The sequence below is a fragment of the Varanus komodoensis genome, unplaced genomic scaffold (assembly GCF_004798865.1).
Source record: "Varanus komodoensis strain SLA01 unplaced genomic scaffold, ASM479886v1 scaffold6_2, whole genome shotgun sequence".
NCBI lineage: Eukaryota > Metazoa > Chordata > Lepidosauria > Squamata > Varanidae > Varanus > Varanus komodoensis.
Window position 1 is genome coordinate 11,844,578 of NW_025336346.1, and position 20,878 is coordinate 11,865,455.

Genomic DNA, 20,878 nt, shown 5'->3' on the forward strand with positions numbered 1-20,878 from the left:
AGCCATGGTATTGTGCATGAAAAGCACCCACTACCTGAGGGTATTTTTAATTAGTCAAAATAAAGATTTCAGAAGCCTACTTTAAACTGAAACAAAAGTGTACCTGCGAGATACTGATTTAAAGTAAAGCCTGTTTTGGATCTTGGTATGTTCTCCTCCTCAAAGCTGTTGCTAGCAGAATTAAGCCTAGCTGGGAAGAACTTAATTTAAACCATAAACAGCTTGGCTTGGGGTCCTCTGACTTCATTAGGAATGCCTGCCTGTAGAGTTCCTCCAGCCAGTTATTTCAAGAAACATTTAGTGAAACATTTAGGGATGCTTGGAAATTCTAAGTTACATAATAGGGTTTAATATTCAGTGTGGTATACCACTGGGTGCCTAATATTGTTAGACTGATAGATAATGTAAACGTGTTTGGTTAAATTGTCTTGAAGTCTGCTCCAATGCTGCATCTTTTCATTTGAATCCTGAGGAAAGGTCATAATATTATTCTTTTCTTGTAATGTTGCTACTGCCTTCCCATATCCTACATTTATCCATCCCTCTAGTTCACGGGTCCTCAAACTACAGCACCCACCGCACTGCCTCCGCCCCCACAGGCACCACCTCTCTGGCCCGCACCCAGCACCGGCACCTTTCAACTGGCCCCCTGGTGAAAAAGTTTGAGGACCCCTGTTCTAGTTGAACTATATCATTAAAAAATCATATTTATTTCTTTTTATGCAATCATATTTAAACAACTCTTAGGTGTTAAAGCACATCTTTATTTCTCAAGCACCAGGCAATTAATAGAAAATGTTGCTTTTTTCAATAATAAAAAATACACCTGTTACAAGGCTTTTTAAATTTTCTATGCAACATTGCTTTCATTAACAGATTTGGCTTTTTGAATTCATTCAAGCAGATTCTTCACAGTCACAACCTCACAGTATTAGAATTCAAGTCTCCTAATATTCTCCCCGCCCCATGATGGCTGGCAGGGAGTTAAGATACTATTTTGGTGCCTCTGTTGGTTTCTACCAGTGGAAAGAAATGCAGCCCCCAAATGGAGTGACTTCTGCTATGAGCATCAAGAGGCAAATGTTTAAAGTCTTGCTACAAGGAAAAAAGCCGCTTCAACCTCGTCTTGGACTGGCAGTAGCTGCCTGGACTGTGGGCCATTTTGCCCCCAGGTTCCACCAGTCACACTCAGGCTTGTTCTGTTCAATGCTGAGTCTCCCCATTCTCAAAAATAGTTAAAATAGAAAGGAAAGAATGTATAAAACCATTCCAGCACCAGATAGTATTTTATGCTAAAAATAAGGAAATAAATGGCATAAATGTTTATATCCTAAGACCAGACACTGAGGACACCTTCTGGGTAAACATCACATCAGTTTATTTCAACTTCTGCAAACACTCCATCTTTATATTTTATTAGCAGCCTTGTTTTCTGGCAGGTTGCTGAGATTGGATTTTCACTGTGACCGATTCTTTGATCTAATAAAGGATCTTCTGGACAGCCATGCTTTTGTGAAGGTGTGGCTAATAAATTTTAATTTGGAAACATTGACTCCACATGAACTTCCAAGTTTCTTACTGCTGCAAAAACTATGCTTATGATTATTTCAGCCATGGAATGAAGTCACGCAACTCCCAGCAACAATGGCAGGAAGAAAAGGACGTCTACAACAAATCATCTTTGTAATTCCAATGAAACCAGATGGCTGAGAAGCAAATTCAATTCAGCTTTATACCAGGTACAGCAGTACATGAAATGTTGCAATCAGCAGACCAGATATATAGTGCATGCTGTGACTTAGTAGTTACATGGGTACACTGTTAAGCATATACCTAAATAAAATAGTAACTGTATCAAAGGTGTGTATTTTTTTAGGAGAAATTTGGTTCTGAAATGTACAGTGAGTTTGCATTAACTTGAGTTGGGTTAGAGGATACATGTGTGCACACAGTTTACAGCATTAAACAAAATGAAAGTCAAATATTAATTGTTTCAATTAATATTTGAAACAATTGAGTCAGTTTTTGATCACTGAAGGCTTCCTTGTTCACATTTCAATGGCATTCACACTTTCACAGCACTTAGAGCTAAGCTTTCTGATCGATTGTACTTTGACAGGGAACCAGATGTACAGAGACACTCCGTTTTGTTGAGGTATTTTATATTTGCAAAGAAATAATAAAGATGCACTCCCTTTTACATTTACATCTCTCTCTCTCTATACACACACACACACACATATTCTCATAAAATAAAATATTGGATAAAATAAACTCTTCATTCAAAAAGTCATATAAGAGCTACCATAAAAAGTATCATTTACAAAGCAATGCAAGAAGGCCTTTGTCTTTGCAGCAGCAGCAAGTGAAGTGCATATTGCTGTTGACCAGTTGTAGGTAAAGGGTTCAATTCATATAAAAAAGGCACAGTTTTTATAGTGTAACTGCTTTCTAAACTGGCAGATTCAAAGATATGTAAAGCTAAAGTGTGAAAATATATCAGTGCAGTATTTTTATTCCTGAGTCTCAAAAGAGATTAATAAAACCTGAAACCAAACTAAAAGTTTAGTCCTTTAGAACCATATACTCTTTCATGTGTTTTATTATTGTCTCTGTTCTTTAATAGCATAAAGCCTCATTATGAAACTATAAAAATATAATTTCCACAGGAAGTAAACAAAAATGCAATGCATCTATACTGAGAATTAGAAGATATTGCTGAAACTGACAGAAGCATGCAGAAAGAGAAAGGGAAAGGCATGTTCAGCTGAGATACTGTATATTGCCCAGTGGTCCTTTACCACCATAGTACTGAGAATAATCTACATAACAGATGTACAGCTATGTGCACTAAAATGTGTTCAGTAATTACATTGCATTTTAGAAATAAAAACTTATTTTCTTAAGCTAAGCAAAACTAAACTTCAATGAACCTCCATCTGGTATTGAATTCATTACTAGCAAAGGCATTAAGCACTAAACATCCAAACAAGAATCTGCGTAGAAAATGGTTTCTTCAATGTGAAGCGTAACCAGGACTCCACAGCTTGGTAGGAGAGCCATTCTCATGGCTTGCAGATATAGAACTGAAAGAAGTTGCAGATGACGTGGGAAACCCGACACCTGTAGGGAAACAGCATAATGAGTACCCATAACACACACACATACACAAATGAGAACGATGTTGTCAGTTTGTAAATTGGTTTTGCATTAAGGCTTTTACTGAGGTTGTACAGAACAGGTTCAGGATGTACAGGCTATTTAAGTGCTTAAGAAGTATGTTCTATCTGACCACTTGCGGAAAAGCCAGTTGTTCCTAATTCAGGACATGACCATGTATTTTTGATGCATATTTCCTCCCTATTCTGAAGCAAACTGTGCATAATAAAAGAGTAAAATTTGAGAGATTTCAGTGCCTGGAAGTATAGTCCTGCCAGCTGGTTCAAGGTCATCCTCCCTGAGTAAAACACCTTCCTTAGATGGAATATTGTTTGTTTGTTTGACAGCTTATAAAAAATGAATAGAGTAAAACAAACACCATAGGATCTGATTATTAATATACTAAAACCTCAGTTAAAATCAATTAAACACTAACATAACAGGAAAAATAAAAAGGGGGTTGCCTGATGCCAAAATGTAACATTGGCAGCAGGCAAACCTCTCTGAGGAGCATCTTCCATAGTCGGGGTGCCACCTCTGGGTAATCACCTCCTAATCTCCTTCAGCGAGGGTTCCCAGAGCAGGACCCCCACCTCAGATCTCAAGGGGTGGGAGGGCACACAGGGAAGAAGGCGTTCTTTCAGGTATTCTGGACCCAAGCCGTTTAGGGCTATAGGTCATCACCAACACCTTAAATTGGGCCTGAACTTCAATTGGCAGCCAGTGTAACCAATAGAGGACTGGAGTGCAACCCCATCCAGGACACAGCCAAAATCACTTACCTGAAAGGCTGGACCACCCACCAACAGGACCTCCATCTTGTCTGGATTAAGCCTCAATGTATTGGCCCTCATCCTGCCCTTTCCCTCAGCCAGGCACTGGTTAAGGACGGCCACTGCCTCACCTGGACTAGATGTAAAAGAGAGGTAGACCAGGGTGTCATCAGCATACTGATGACTCCACAGCCCAAACCTCCAGATGACATCTCCCAGCAGTTTCATGTAGATGTGAAAAAGCATGGGGGATAAAATGGATGTCTGAGGAACTCAATGGCAAAGTTGCCATGCCGCAGAGCCATAATCCCCCAGCAGCACCTTCTGGAATTGGCCAAACAGGTAGGAGTGGAACTATGGCAAAACAGTACCACTAACTCCCAACCCGACCAGCCTATCCAGAAGGATATCATGATTGGTGGTATTGAAAGCCGCTGAGAGGTCCAGGAGAACCAACAGGGACGCACTCCCCCTGTCCTTCTCCCTGCACAGGTCATCGTACAGGGCGACCAAGGCAGTTTCACTTCCATAGCCAGGTCTGAAGCCAGACTGAAATGGGTCTAAATGGTCAGTTTTCTCCAAGAGCTCCTGAAGTTGTCCTGCCACCACCTGCTGGAGTACCTTGCCCAAAAATGGGATATTGACCACCGGCCTATGGTTGGTGGCCATCTCTGGGTCCAGAGACACCCTCTTCAGGACAGGCTTGATCATATCCTCCTTCAAAGGGACGGGGACCTGGCTCTCCCTCAGAGAGGTGTTGATGACCTCCCAGACCCAGGTGCTTATCCCATTTTTGGCTTTGATGAGCAGCCACAAGCGGCAAGAGTCAAGTAAACAGGTGGTGGGCTAGACCAATCCAAGCACTTTGTCCATATTCTCAGGCAACAACAATTGTAACTATTGAATTACAATATTTAAGCTATATAATTGATGTTAAATGGTTAACATCTGCTTACGTTGTCTGTGCTGAGGACTTGTCCTTGCGATAAAAGCTGGATGAGTTTGATGTTCCTTTGGTGAGAAAATAGCATAGTGTACTGAAAGATATATGGAACAAAAGAAAGCATGGGTGGTTATTCAAATTCACACTTAAACATGGTGAAAAAATTAGCAGATCAATATTTGGCTCTCTTACCTATTATCATAACAGCCATCCCTGCCACCAGGGCAAACAGAGTGAAAAATATGGCTTGATAGGAATCAAAGAAATGATGGAATAAACTTGCTTCATCTGAGATAGAAAGAAAAGTTGCAGTACATTAAATAGTGCTTAAGAAGTAATGAAACTACCTAAACGGCTGTGAATGCAACAGGGGTCTTTCCTTACATTTTCATATTTGTTAGCCAAGATTTATTTAGCCAACTACATATGCATTTAAACAGCACGGCTGCACTTGAATAAGATAGAAATTCTTAAAATAACATTTGGAATATGGGAATAGTTCAAATATATACTGAAATGTCAACACAAATTGCTTCCAAGGCCCCCAAACACTAACCTCTATTGGAAATGTTACTCCAAAGGCACAAAGAAAAGAAAAGCTTTGCAGCATTACTGATGGTATTGAAATACTGAAAATGCTAGGCCAACACACCAGACATACATTTGTAGATAATACTTAGAAGAGAATATCAGAAGTTTCCTTGCATAATATTGACAAAAGGGGAAGTACCCCAAAATTAGGCAGAGAGAAAGAGAGAGAAACTTACGTCTCATTGATAGAGCTTTGTCAGATACATAAATCATCGTCACTGGGATAGCAATAGACTGGTCAGTTACTGCACTGGATATAGTGAGTGTAGTCGATAAAGGCCCTTTGCTTGTGAGCCTTGGGTCCGATAAGCTCACAGTATATGTGACATAGCTAGGCAAGCCATAGGATCTTTCCTTCTCAAAGGTCACCACCAAAGGTGAGCCAGATTTCACCTGTAAGAGAAAATGCATCATTGGTTTTCCTTTCTGAACATCTGGAGCAGTGATTGAAGAAAACTAGTGAAACTTCTCTGGGTTCTCTTAGAGCTGGATGAGTCCTCTGTTTGAGACCTAATCAAATAAGAGAAATCTACGGGTCATTTCAGTGTAATTTTCCTGCCCTGTGTCGATGCCTCGTCCTGATGCAAGCCCTGGTCCTGCGTCATACTCACTACCTGCTCAGGATAATCTCATGCCAAGCTTGACTGTGTCTTTTTTTCTTTTAAAATAGTGTCCTGATTTACGGTGATCAACATATTTAGTAGGATAGTATGTGGAACATCTTCATCATTACTCTGCTTCTTTTGATATTTCCAAAACATTGTGATACTATCATCTACCATTGTTTTGCCCCTTATTCGTTCAAGTCTCCTCTCAACTGCAACTTTTCTATATACACAGATGGTAATTTCTGCAACACGCAAGGGACTGAATTAAATCTTTCCTTTAGGAACTGCTTATATGTTACTTTAAACCCACGGACATGTTCACATACAGTGTCACTTTAATTAATTTGACTTCTGTTTTGATTAACTTAGTAAAAGAACAATTTGAACTTGGATTTGAAGTGCGTGGCCTAAAATTGTCCAATTACCTATAATTAAACATCATATCCAGATGAATGCCTAAACCCATCTAATGAATGACTTCTTGGATACTGTTTAAGTGTCCTCTGTGGGAAACAAAATACAACTTAAGGTATTTGATAGGTTACATTAAACTCTATGCACAAAGACCGCAAGTATTATAGTGATATTGCTCTGTATTTTTTGTTCTTGATCTTGGTTGGAATCTAGTTTGCTTTAATTCTTTTAGATGCAGCTCACTTTTCATATTCATTAGAGCACTGTGCACAGTATCCGTGCTAGCACATAGCAACACTAGCTGTCCAGTTAATATTGCATAATTGTCATGACTTACATCCAGGTTTTGGAGAATTTCAATGGCTCCAAAGATTTTCACATCAGAACTTGGGGAATGGCCACTGAGAATGATTTCTGACTGATTAGCATAAAATCCCGGATTAAATGGCACTTCAGTACTGATCTGTTCTGCAGAGAATTGGTTGCCCTGGAATGAAGCTGTTAGCATGGCAGCAGTTTTACTCATGCTTAGCTGCGTGAGTTGCTTGTCATCCAGTTTCTGCATTCTGATGGAACAAAAGTAGTGTCCTAAAAAAGAGAATTTGAACATTAATAGAGACCTTCTCAGTCTTCTATATTACATAACTGCTGAGTGTTCTGAATGCTTACTCTAAGTGTGCTTACCTAGAAGAATACCCTGCTGGCGTCAATAGAAAAATCAATTCCAATGGAAATAATGTCGAACTTAGGAGAATATCCAATACTGCTGCCATATCTCTGCTCTTTGAGATGTGCAAGTGGCACCTATTGCTAGTGTAAGATGAAGCTAAGATTCAAAATGAGCCAAAATGCTCATTTCCTGACAGGGGCACATCAGGAGAGGCAGCAGAAAAGAGTCCACTGGCTGGTTCCATTCTGGAAATGCACATTTTGGCTCATTTTCAGTTGTTTTAAGAAGTGCTTGTGGTGGGTTCTGCTGGTTATGTGGGCAGAAATGGATACCCCCTTGACAGGAGCCAAATTCCATAGGCATTCCAAAGCTGTGCTTTTACATTTGAAGTGCCTTGAAGAAAGAACTTTTCCACATGCAACTTTTTTCACTGTCTGAAATGCTAAGACGCAAGGGTGCTGGCTGATATTGGAAATCAATGCTGCTACCACCTGCTGTGTTATCTTCATTTAACACTACAATTCTAGCCAATCATCTTCATCATTCAGTGTGTCTGACACACTTGTATCTTTATATCCCAGGTTGCTCATTATTACTTTATTACTTATCCACCGGATTATTATTTTTGCTCCCACAGCTCATTACTCAGAATTACATTAAGAGGATAAATAACATAATCTCAAAACATGCACTGAGGACTGAAGGACTGTTTGTGAGATTCTCATTTACTCTTCACATCAAAAATAAAATACAGCCTCCAAAAATGCGTGTAAACATGATTACATGTAGAAATGTTAATATCAAATTTCTGGAAAGAGTCTGAGTTTCAGCATAAAATGTATCTAGTTCAGTTGCTTTTCTAGATATGGAAATGGCCAGTTTTAGTGCTAATGGTTTTAAGTTATGTCAGTGGTAGACAAACAGATTGGACATGTGAATGCATTTGTCAATTTAAGAAACTTTCATGGGTACCTTGACAAAACAGCTGTAACAGAATATATATACTTTTCCCACGAGACTGAGTTGAAGGCAGATGTGGTGTTTAAGTCTCAACACACTAAACCACACCACAAAGCTGCCATTTTCAGGGCTAACAGAATTCTAGCGAATCTTACAAAGAATATTTTTTAAATCTCATGTGGAGAATAAGTGACAGGCAGCACAGTTTGGTGCAGCACAGTTTGGTGTAGCCTCCCAGAAGTGTCCAAACTTGGAGAAGAACAAGAATACTCTCAAGGGCAGAAGAACCAGAGAAGTCTGAAGGTTATTTCTGCACTTCTCCTGCCCTATAAAAGACTTAGATGGCTGATTTCAGTCACAGTAGCCTTTTGCCCAAAGCATGATGAGCACAGGCTGAGCGATCACCAGGATACTACATAGCATGGTGGAGCCACATTTTTCCCTTTCCTGCCTCCCAGAACACCCACGAACATCGGGTTCCAAACATAGCCTTCCAGCCACAGAACTGCTGCTAGTGCGGTTCTTTCTACAACAGCAGCAAGGACAGAGGGAGGGGACTCCGACCTTTCTTATGGGTATCTAGACTCTGCTTAGCAGCTATAGCTTCTCATGCTGAGCTGCTGAGTTTCTCGTTTCATTCCTTCACCCTGAGAGAAAATACATTTTATACCAGCAGAGCAAACTGTCCTCTGCAGATATCCATGTAGCATTTGCCTTCAGTGAAAAAGAATTAAAGCTGGAGGTGTGCAAATCAGCAAAACTCTAGCTTACTGATATTCTTCAAACTATTTGTCAAAATCTTTACCATAATGCAAACATTTGTTGTGCATACTTTCAAAACGTACACAATATCCTCCTGTTGTTTAAAATAAGTTTGTGTGCATTTTTCAAAGTGTGCATTTTGATTGACTGTTGGTCAGATGCAGCAGGGGGGTTTTTAGGTTCTTATGTTTGAGTGATAAGATGGCGAGGACAGAGGTGAGGAGTTCATTCCTGCTCCAGGTTAAGCGGAGGCCTCAGGCAGACCATCCAAGGGAACGGGGTGTTCAGTGAGATCAGTCCCTGGCCTGATCTGTTCCGGCAGCAGAACTGACATGTTTGCTTGTCCACAATGCAAGACAGGTCTGTTGTCAGACAGAGGAGAGGAACTAGGTGGATAGAAGGTCCCCCTCAGAGTATCCGATGACAGAACTACCCCCAAAAGTTTGGAGTTTGACAGGCAGAAGACAGTTAAGAGAGGCAAGAGCCAGTTACATCTGGGTCGGTTACAATACTTGGGCTTAGTAGGAGAGTAGGATCAAAAGAGTATGCTAAAAATAATGCAACCAGTTTGAGGAAGAATAAAAGGGAACGTATGGCTTACTTTTACAATGCATCTATTGGGAAAAGGGAAATGTGGATTTACTGTTCTGGACTTCATATTTCTCTTCATAAAATTCTCAAGACCATGGTTATTCAAAATAAGAGTTGAACACTTACTACAGTTTGGACATTTAATACAGTTTGGACCTTTTTCTTACCTGAAGCTGTATCAAATCCTGGTTCTGCTGTAAAAATTTCAGAGGCTGAGAAATCAAATACATTGTTGCTGAAATGAAGTTGGCAACTCATACTAGACTGAGGTCTCATTTCTTCAATAACTTCGATTTGGGCAGGTGAACATTCTCCTAAAGACAATTGGATAAAGAAGTTGAGATATCATAGGAACAAGAATCTGTCTGAGGATTAGCTTTGGTACAGAAACAAAACCCAAAGCCACAATCATATCAAACTGCAATCTTAAGCATTTAAAAGAAAAGCTGTTGAATAGAGCAGAAAGGCTTGTGCAGATGGCTTTTCTCACCTATGACTTGAAAGCATTTAACATTGAAGGCTTTACAACAATAATTATTGGGGATGAATGAGGTATAAAGTGTTGCTAAGTGAAGGGTCATATTGAGCTACATGTAATTTCACTTCATTTAAACTTTGAATCAAGGCCCTGTAACCCAGTATGTCTGGCATACTATGGAAGTCTCACTAATGTGTTTTCCAGAGGATGTCAAGAAGATAAATTGTGTCATTTATTACTGGATTGAAATGGGGCATTAGTTTCCTTGGAAATTTATTCAATGCATCAGAAACTGCTGAGTGTCCTGCACTGCATTGTTAAAATCTACTTGCTTATTAATCATTAAATAATTGTTGTGGCATAGAAGCTATTATTGATGCCACAATTTGAAACTCTCCTGTTGATCATTTTAAGACAGGCAAGTTCTCAACAATAATAAAGTGATATAAAGCGAAGGGGCTGAGTGGTCAAGAGCCCAGCATATCAAACGGAAAATGTTCTTCTGTGGTGGAAAGAATGGGTGACCATGCTCCTCTCCTCTGAACCTGTGCTTACCTGCAAGCACAGGTAAGCTGGGGCATCTACATACAAGCCTGGACATGTATATTCATTAACTGTATGATCCTCTCATCCCCTTTAATGAAGCAGCATGCAAATTGGGCTTCTACTTAAGTGACTGAGTGTGTCAGAGCACTCCAACTGGTTTTTAGACCTTACCTCTTGCTTTCCAAATGGCTTGCAACATTTAGACTGCAATCCTATGCACACTCAGCTGGAGGAGGGGGATCCCCTCTGAATTCAGTGGGACGTACTCTGAGTAGACATGCATTTCAATCCAATATTGTGTGAACACTTCCTACAACAAGGATTTTGCATGTTCCCCTCAGTAGACCACACTGCAGCAAATTTGGAAAGAGCCTCATGCAGAGGCAAACTGTTCCAGCAGCCATTTCTGATCTGCCGGCAGGGAGCGGGAGTGGATGGTCCTCCTCTGTAGGACTGTGCAGTAAACGATCCTGAGGGGATTGTGGAATGGGTGAAATGCATCCCTGGACTTGGGGTGGAATAAAATGTGGGATGCTGTGCTCTTCACAAAAAGCATGTGGTCCACCAAAGCTTACTTGTCTTTACTGCTCTAATTCAATGAAAGATGTTTATTTGCTAAAATGATGCTTTTCAAAATATCCATATTTAAACTGAATATGCTGTACATAGATGACTTTTGTGTAATATTTCCAGAAAAAATGTTACATAGTGAAACTTTCAGAAACAGAAAGAAGATTAATAAACACACCTTTCATATTTTTGCTTCCATCCCCAATTTTAACTAAAACTTTTGAAGTCAAAGCATCCTGCATACTCATCTTCATTCCACTTCCATCAATTGCCACAATGATTTGAGGTACATTAATTGATACCTTAAAGTAAAAAGAAGAAATCTGTTACTGAGAGTTGCAGTCTTATGCACATTTACTCTGATGCAATTCCCATAAAGCCAAACCAAACTTATTTATTTATTTATTTAAAACATTTTTATGCCACCCCCTTCGCAAAAAGCTTTGGGGTGGCTTACAAAGCAACAAACTTTTATCTATTAATAATTTTTGAAGATACAGGTACAGAAAGATATGTACTTTCAGTGTAAAACTGTAGAGCAATTTAAATTTAAACTGCGTTTCACCCAAAGCAGAGCATTTAACTTAAAGCTGTGTAAAGTTTAGAAGTAAAGTTTGTCGCATAAGGATAGTTCTTTTTAAAAGCTAAGAAAAGCTATATTTGGTGGCAGGAGGTAACTTCCCTATTGCACCTGTGGCTTCGCGACATGCATTGCTTGCACAACAGGGCTTGGGTGCTCTTAAAAATATCTCCAAATGAGCACAAAAATGCTCGTGTCTAGCACGGGGCAGGTCGGCAGAGTTTGCAGAAGGGAAGCTCTGCTGACTTGTTCTGATCCAGAAATGAGTGTTTCCATTCTTTTCTGGGGTCATTTTCAGAAGCATGGAAGCCCTGTTGTGCTTGAGCTGGGTCCCACGAATGCAGTGAACTCAGTAGTAGTGAACTAACTCTATTGGACACTGCTCATGGTTTCTTCTGAAATAATGATGGGTACAATCAGGAACGCAGAAGACTTTTTAAAAGAGGCTTTCCTAAATGCAAAATGACATTTGGTTTGTGTGTCAACAGTCTCTCTAATTCGCGAGAGCCCAGATCCAAACACAGCGCTTGTTGAGTGGGAAGGGAAGCCAGAGTGTAAGAGGCCATGTACCTTTCATGAATTCTGGGCAAGAGCAGGCAGGGTGCCTGAGGGGAACCCAGTGATCTGAGCCCACCAGGTTGACCCGCAGCTCAAGCATGGAAGCTGTATACATGAAAGATAAAAGTGGCTAAAAATCTGTTAAACCCACTACTGTTTCCGCTAAGGTTGGGCAGCACGGTATGCTGCAGCATGTATCTTATGAAAAATGTTGTAGGAACACACAGTTGTGCAGAACAGGGACGAGGGACTGATGGCCCTCCATGGATTGTTGGACTCTGAGATAACCGACGCTGAATGGTTGGTGATGATGCAAGCTGGGATCTGTAGGGCCAAAGGCTTTACACGCTGGTCTAGAATTATTTAAAGAGATGGAGACAGGCTATTTTAAAGTGTTCTCACATCAAATCTTAAGTTACTTTTTGACCTTGGAGAACATTGCAAAGAGGTCTGGGGGCACTGAAGAGGAAGCTGATGAAAAGGGTATGTATGGACAGTTCCTTCTTGTTCACAGCTAGATTCATTCAGAATATCAGCAGCACAACTAGAACTCAAAAGGGTCATACCTCCTGATACGTCTTAAATAGTCCAGGAATCTCATAATATATTGTAACAGTTCCAGAATTCCTTGCTACAGCTACTCCTGTCTTTGAATCAATCTGAAGAACACTGTTTAAAGAAGAACTCCATGTTCCTGTCATACCTATGAAAAAAGAGATTTGTGGGAAAAAATAGTTTGTGATTATCAACCTCAATACATTTTTCCATCTTTATGCAAGGAATACATATATTGCATAAGCTGAAAAATTAATTTTAAGTCATATTTATAAGCTACGCCTTTTACAAATCAGACAAATATGCAGCAATTTTTTTTACAATCACTTTTTTACATACAGTTTTTACATACAATCACTCTAAAAAACTTTGTAAACAGAGGCAGATATCCTTCTAACAATGCACAAGGAAGTAGCAATATCCAAGAAGGACTGAAAGTTCCAATCCTGTTCACTTGCTTACTGTTTTATTGCTGTAATGTGTAAAAGAGATCAGTTTACCCTAAGCTTCCCTGCTAGGTGTTCTAACACCTCATAGAAAGAGTAATAATTGACTAAAAGCATCCACAGCAAAGCAGCTTCAAACTCCATTTTAAAGCCACTGCCGCTACTCAGACAGGAAGCAGGCAGATGGACTGGCTCCTGCCCCAAACAATGCGAAGAGCCCCTTCTGAGGCAGCTTCAGGCTGCCCTGCTCATGAGAGCTGTGACCATGCACACTGCTCTATACTGGGCAACACACTTTGCTCCCCCCAAAAACTTCTGTGCGCACGAAGAAAAATGCACCTCCTGTGTGGTGAGCTGCTGTACACAAATGACTTACTTTCTCATGCTAGTGAGCCTGCTAAACTGAGGAGCCGTTCATCAACTGAAGCACCCTCAGTCCAATTCTGCCACTGATTTGAGAAGGGGCATTCAGGATGGACCAACCAGAGCGGAGCAAGAGGGCCACATGAAGCAGAACTGGTGTGAGAGGTAGGCATATGCCCAGGCTTTCCACCCCTTCTGGCAAGAGCCCCTGGAGTGGCTCCTTTCACAGAATCACAGAATAGCAGAGTTGGAAGGGCCCATGAAGGCCATCAAGTCCAAGCTGTTGCAGAACACCGAGTCACCCCACCCCACTCAGATCCTTTGGTTCAATGCAATCTGGCTGTCCACTGGCTTCTTCCTTCAGCCAGACAATGGGAGTGGTGGGAGGCCAAGCAGTAGACGCCGCGGTCTACTTGCCGCTGACTGTCAGGCAGGCAAACAGCAGCAGTGATGGCTTGGGAAGCAGTGGGCAACAGACAGCTAGCCATGCGAATGTGCCTCATGTACCGCACATGCATGCCCTCTCTTAGTTCTGGCACTGTTCTGTATGTCTCAGGAGGCTCCCGCATCATCCGTACACTGGCTGAGGTTGGACTACTGCTAACCAGGCCTAGGAACAGCTGCATGGTGTGCCTGCTAGGCCAGCCACCTGCAGCAACATGCCCACACCATCAGCTGCACCACACAAGCCTTAACCATCCCCTCAGGCCTGGGATATCAACTCTATAAAAATCTATTGAAATTCATATAAAACACGGATGGCTTTCTGTCAAGATTCCTTCAAATCACACAATCTGCCTCATGACCTACTTAAAGTCAAAAAGTGGTCACTCCTCTTTTGCATACATGTGGCAAAATGTAACAATATAAAATACCATTGTTTTAAAGATCAACAGAAATGACAGCAAGTCAGAGCAAGTGACACACTATTTTAATATAATTAAATGCAGAGGAGTGCATTACGTCTGTTCATCCCATTAGCAAGAATAAGGACTGACATTTGATCGTGAACAACATAATGAATAATGTATCTGGTTGTTTTAAAGATGTGCTGCACAAACAAGTGTACATGGTTTCCATGGAAATTTAGCATTGTTGGCAACTCCTTTATGTCTCATTAATGTCAATTATTCTTAAACGATTCCTTACCTTCTTGGTTCACCAGTGATGAAGTTAAGCAAATGACATCACCTACAGTAATTGCTCCTAGCTCAGGGTAGATGGCATGTTGCACTGGAAGTGGCACATAATCTGCAATATTGCTGTGCTCTAGATCCCAAACCTTGAGCAAACTGAGGCCTACATTCATTGTTCGTATTGTTAATGTGTTGTTGGACACTCCTTTCGCAATCTGTACAAAATCATCTCTGAAGACAGAAATAATAAACGTTCGTGGTAACAAAGCAGATAGAACATGTTATTACATCTCTGGAAGTCACCGGTTCAGGAATGTCAAAAGAAAGCAGGTGAAGATGCCCATATCTTCATGCTACAGACATGTTAGCCACTAGAGATTGCGAATAGGCAAATCTTTTGGACAGTTTTGTAACAGTTCCTCAGGCAGAACTTCTAATAAAACATTGCTTCCAAGTAAATATACATAGGATCTGATTTGAGTGACTTATAAATAGATGTAACCAGTCAACCATGGCCATTTATAAATGACTAGTATCTAAACCTATGCATATTTACTTATTGATTAGGTAGAAACTAATGGAATTTATTCTAAGCCCACATGTTTAAGAATATCATGGCATTCAAATGTGGGATACAAATGGTTTCCAGGAATTGACCTGATCTGAGTAGATTACATTGTTTTAGAACTTTTAAAGCAGAGAAGTTAAGTAATATTTTCCTGCTTTCTATTATTTATTGATTTATATATTATATCTCTACCCTGCCTTTTTTCTTTCCAAGGAATTCATGGTGGCTTACAAAATTCTCCTCCACTCAATCCTCACAACAACTCTGTGAGACAATCTGAGCTGAGAGTCTGTGACTGGCTCAAAGTCACCCAGTTGGCTCCATGGCCAAGTGGGGACTAGAATCTGGATCACTGGATTGCCAATCCTGCCCCTTAACCACTACACTATGCTGGCTCTCATGCACTATGCATAATTCAGGCATTGCCAGCCAGGCCTAGGAGTGATTGCATGAGAAAACTGTACTGCACAATTTTTTCAGGCCAGCAATCTGCAGGTCCACTCCAATATCACCAGAACACCATCCTTAAACAAACGTTTCTTAATCAGGTACTTGGCTGTATATAAACAGCTGCCCCATTGGAGACATCAGTTAATATCAACAGTGCTTTACCTGACACAGACACTAATTTGTAATTCCTGTAAAACTGCTCCCCTAGAATTGACAATTACCTGTTGGTTGCAAAGCCAAGCATGGAATTTTGTGAATGAAAAGTATCTCCAAAGTTGTCATGGAAGTGGATGGTCAAGGTGAAGGTCATGCCCAATGGTAATGTCATCAATACCTCATGGTTGTGTTTGTGGAAAATTGGTAGCATGGATATTCTCAGGTAGGAAATAGGAGCCACCTATGTGATACGATCAGCAGAAAAACTGAGATGACGTATTTTCAAAGGGTATGCCCAAGAAGTCAATCTTTTATCCTGACACCTTATTTCATTATTAATAAAAATGTTTATGATCTTTGCCCTGCACTAATAAACACATTCAGAATTGAGAACATTTTGAACATCGCATATCTACATATTAGGCAAGTCTATGTGAAATATAGGCTGGATCAGGACCAGCCCAAGATTGTTTTTAAATTGAGGCACAGCAGCAAAATGTATGTTCTATTAAATGTTTATAAAATCAGATACGTTGTAATTATTTGTGAGTGTTTTTATAAACCTATTTATTAGATTTTTATCCTGCCCCATAGTCCGATATGGCTGTCTGGGTGGGTTAAAAATACAACATGTATTGTATTTTTATTAGAATGGGGTCGAAACCAACAATGCATTGAAAAGATTTCTATTTCACTGTTCCACAGAACTTCTAGGTCAGTTTATTATTAAACTGAAGCTGCCAGGACAATTCAAAACATTTAATTCACCCATCCAGATTTCAACCAGGCCCAACCCTGCTTAGCTTCCAAGATTAGGCAGAATCAGGCACTTCAGAAGCTGTGTGGATTTTTATAAAAACAAGATAAAACAGAAATGGCACCCAAAAGGTTACAAGCTTCTCTGTAGAGTGACCTACACCTACATTGTGCCATCTCTGAAAGGTTCTCTCTGATTACCAGATGGCAGACATGGGAGGCCCCTGACGGTGATCTCAAGTCACAAGATTGGTACGTGCAAAAATGTGCCTTCAGTTTTTGACATTTAAACTAACTAGGCCTTTGACAGAAAGCACCAGCTGAAAGTAAGTGAACCTGTCGAAGTCCACAGTAAAGTTGATTCAATACTGGAAAGAATGTTTCTACAGACTTATACCAGTCAATAGCCCCCTTCCCTGTACACTGGATTACAATAATCCATCTTGGAAATTACCAAGCATGGTCAACTGGACCGGGAAAGCCAGACCATATCGCTCCAGAAGAGACTGTCACCGTCAGGCCAGCTTAAGATAGTGGCACCTGCTGCCACTGAGGCTACCTGGGCTTGCAGTGACAACACCAGATGCAACTGCATCTCATTCTTCTGGTGATAAATTCAGTCCTTCAAGGGTTGGGTGACTGTATCTAGAACAGGTTGGGTACCAGCTCCCTGAATGAACAAACCAGCTATCTGCAGAAAGTCCATCTTGTCTCATCAAGACTGAGCTTCATCTGCTTCATCTTCATACAACTTGTGGCACACCTACTTGAATGAAGTCTAGAGCAAGCTCAGAAGGTCCCTGCAGTGCTGCTTCACTGACATTGTAAACACAGGTCGGACATCAAGCCCTCGGGTTGCTACAATTTATGGCTGGAAGGCTGCATTATGTTTGGTGAGTCACAAATTGTATGGGCTTGTCCCATGCTTCATCCATTTAGGGATGCTTGCTCCAGATACAGTTTAGTTTCCTTAGCTGCTACCTCTAAGCCGCCTAAATGGAAGTGTCTATTACATCAATGAGTTTGCAAACAGTTATGAGATTTTTCATTTATTAACAAAGCAAACTTTTTAAATGGAGAAACATTTTTTTAGTACTGCTTTGAAAAATAAATGATGGAAACCTTTAAAAAAAACCCCATTCCCACACTTCCGTAAGAGCCTTATGCTCCACGCCTGCTATTAACAGGCTCCTTTCTCTTTTTCTTTCCTGTTAGCCTTTGATCAAGTTTTATATTTTGTTGCAAAATGTGCATGTACTCTAAAAGGAATGGATGTGGCTTGGCCTGCAGCAAACAGCCAAACAGTAAAAAGTGTCCCCCAAAATTGGTTTATATAGAGGTCTTTTGTATTAGTCAATATTACAGTACCAGTACATCTCTCTTTGGACTTGCACAGCTAGTAAAACTGTTTTCAGGTTGGTTTTATGTTTAATTCTCCTGAGTGATAAATCTAATATTCCTGTGTGTTATTTTTAAAAATATCCAGACTTTGGACCATTTTCAACAGCAGTAGAGCGGAACTACAAAACATATTTAGTTCTCACTCTGTATTACTTCTAAATTTTACTCGGTTATTGTTTTCCAAACTTTATATCTTGGAGAAAAGGGAATATTTTATTCTTTGTTCCAAAATAGACATGCAAGAATAATAATTTCCACCCAGTGCAACTGGAATATAAGATCTTTACCAACTGGCAAAGGACATCTGAGCCTTAATGAGCAGGGTGCCCTGCAACACCGTTAATTCCTGACACATTAATCAGGAATTACAGTTCTCTAAACTTCTCACTATCTAGTGTTCTAGATACTGGGTTGTTTCCCTTTCTATCCACCCGAGGCAGATTCAACCCACCTGGGTTGTTTCCCTTTCTAGCCACCTGAGGCAGATTCAACCCACCTGGGTTTTTCCCTTTCTATCCACCTGAGGAATTAGAGTATATCAGAACTAGGCTACAGGGGGTGTCAAAGGACAACCAGGAACCAACAACCAGGAGGCGATACTTGAGCCAGAGAGTCTGAACCAAAGCAACATGTGAATGCAGATCAGAAGATGAGACTGAACAGGAAAGGTCCTAGTCCAAATAGGAATCCTGCTGTACCTCCTGTCATCATGTCCAGGAAGCCACAGTAGGAAGTGAGCCTGAAAGAAGCCCAGGGTCTGCCTTACTGCCCAGGCACATGTACCAACCTGCAGTGTAGTGGTTTGGCACACAGAGCAGATCCTCCCTCTCTTCCAATTGACAGGAATGGAAGACATTTATGCAACCTTGACGGCTATGCACGCATCAGGAGGAGCAGGAAACACCTTCTTTAGTTTTACCATGATTGCTGAGATTAAAGCACTGGGAACATGGTGTGGCATGCACATGGACTAACAGGGGCAAGCAAGTATTAGTGAATCCAATGGAACCGGCACATCAAATCCTCTTTGTTCCTTTACAGACCACAAACTCCTGCAAAAATGTATATTCACATGACTCCAGTCCTCCGTCAGCTTCACTGGCTTCCCATTGAAGCCCGGGCCCAATTCAAGGTGTTGATTATGACCTATAAAGCCCTAAACGGCTTGGGTCCTGGCTACCTGAACAAGCGCTTACGTCCGTATATGCCCGACCGCCCTTTGAGATCTGCGGGAGAGTCCCTTCTCTGGGAACCCTCCATGAAAGAAATTAGGAGAGTAAGTACCCGGAGGAGGGCTTTCTCTGCGGTGGCGCCCAACCTATGGAATTCACTCCCCAAAGAGGTCCGCCTGGCACCGTCGTTACTGGTTTTTCGGCGCCAGGTAAAGACCTTTTTATTTAAACATCATTTCAATTGTTAAAACATATGATCTGGCCAGGGCAACTTCTTCTTCCTTCTCTTTCTCCTCCTATATTTTTATTTTATACTGATAATTTTAATTTTATATTGGTAAATCAATGTATTTTTTGTATTTTTATATTTAATGGTAATTTACTATGTACTATTGTATTTCAATGTATTTTATCATGTTGTAAGCCGCCCCGAGGTTTCGGCAAGGGGCAGCATAGAAATGTAATAATAATAATAATAATAATAATAATAATAATAATAATAATAATAATAAATATATATTCGTGGTTCCACAGATGCCAAGTTACATCATGGACAGCCAGCACAAAATAAAGCATACCAAAAGTTCATTTTCACAAAGGTTCTTGTGAGCCTTGGGGCTTGCAGCTTGAAAGCCTGCCTCCCTCCTCTGACATCCAAGCCTGTTTAGGAAATTAGATCTGTTGTTCCTGGACTGCGGGTTTTTACCAGTCATCTCACACCTTCACTGAGGGCTGAAATTGTCAGTTTCCACAGGACTGTGGCAGGAAAGTGCTGTGATTTTTTCCCCTAGTAGTTCAGTCTGAAGATGAGCAAGTATTTCTGTTAAGTATCCTTTCACCTGCACTCTGCTCCTTCCTACCTGGTAAGCACAGGGTTTTTCCACCCTTTTATCTGTGTCCATTTTCCTGCCACCGGTGGCTCTTATCCATCTTACCAACACATTAGCAGTTCTAGGAATTAAGCTAGGGACTGAAAAAACTCTCAGCCTGTCCCCTCCCTGTTTGCCTGCTGTCCTTTTCTTCCACATTTCCCTCCTAACTCCAACACCCAGGTATCTCTTCCTCCTTCAGCCACCGTTTTCTCTTTCTTGTTTTTGCTCTGTCTACGCCGGTTGTCCAAATTCTGCCTCCTTGAAATAGCATCTCTTTTGCAACCCCAATCCTCAGGATTCTGGCCACCAGGGTAATGTTTCCCTGCTACTTCCGGACGTGCTGCACAATGGCAGCAACAGGAGGAGGCCAGGCAAGAAGCTGCTGCAAAGTAGCAACAACTGCTTGCTTCTTCTCCCCATTTGCTTTTGACCCCAGTGTGCCTGTTCGAGCTTTGCACTTCCTCAACTGAGAGTGAAGTGGCATTAGGAATGAAGTATCTGTGATGGGGTCTCTTAGGGCAGACTGGCTTGGGAGTCATCACCATGATCCTATGCAGTCCCACATCTTTTTTATCTGAAGAGAGATCACTTTTGGAGATGACTTTGCTGCTGTATAGTACACAAGCCCTCTGTTCCCAACACATTTTAATATCTCCAAAATAACTTTATTTGCTTCATTTATATACAAATTTAGACTCATAAAGGCAATGGTCCCATCTTAAGGATACTTTCTGGTTCATTTTCAGATGTTAAGGGATGCCCCTCTGTGTGGTAAATTCAGAGGCTCACCCGGATCTAAT

General features: G+C 40.9%; 1 protein-coding gene across 1 annotated transcript in view; it reads right to left on the reverse strand.

Moving 5' to 3' along the window:
* Positions 1-743: 743 nt before the first annotated feature.
* The window catches only part of NUP210 (nucleoporin 210), a 107,066-nt gene continuing 86,931 nt past the window's right edge, over positions 744-20,878 (reverse strand). The window contains exons 31-40 of the mRNA XM_044451224.1: positions 15,943-16,118; positions 14,717-14,934; positions 12,770-12,906; positions 11,244-11,367; positions 9,639-9,785; positions 6,826-7,076; positions 5,643-5,859; positions 5,068-5,163; positions 4,889-4,969; positions 744-3,123 (exon numbers count right to left, since the gene is read on the reverse strand). Of these exons, the coding sequence (XP_044307159.1) occupies positions 3,017-3,123; positions 4,889-4,969; positions 5,068-5,163; positions 5,643-5,859; positions 6,826-7,076; positions 9,639-9,785; positions 11,244-11,367; positions 12,770-12,906; positions 14,717-14,934; positions 15,943-16,118 (1,554 nt within the window). The 3' untranslated portion in view covers positions 744-3,016. The remainder of the gene's footprint in view (positions 3,124-4,888; positions 4,970-5,067; positions 5,164-5,642; positions 5,860-6,825; positions 7,077-9,638; positions 9,786-11,243; positions 11,368-12,769; positions 12,907-14,716; positions 14,935-15,942; positions 16,119-20,878) is intronic.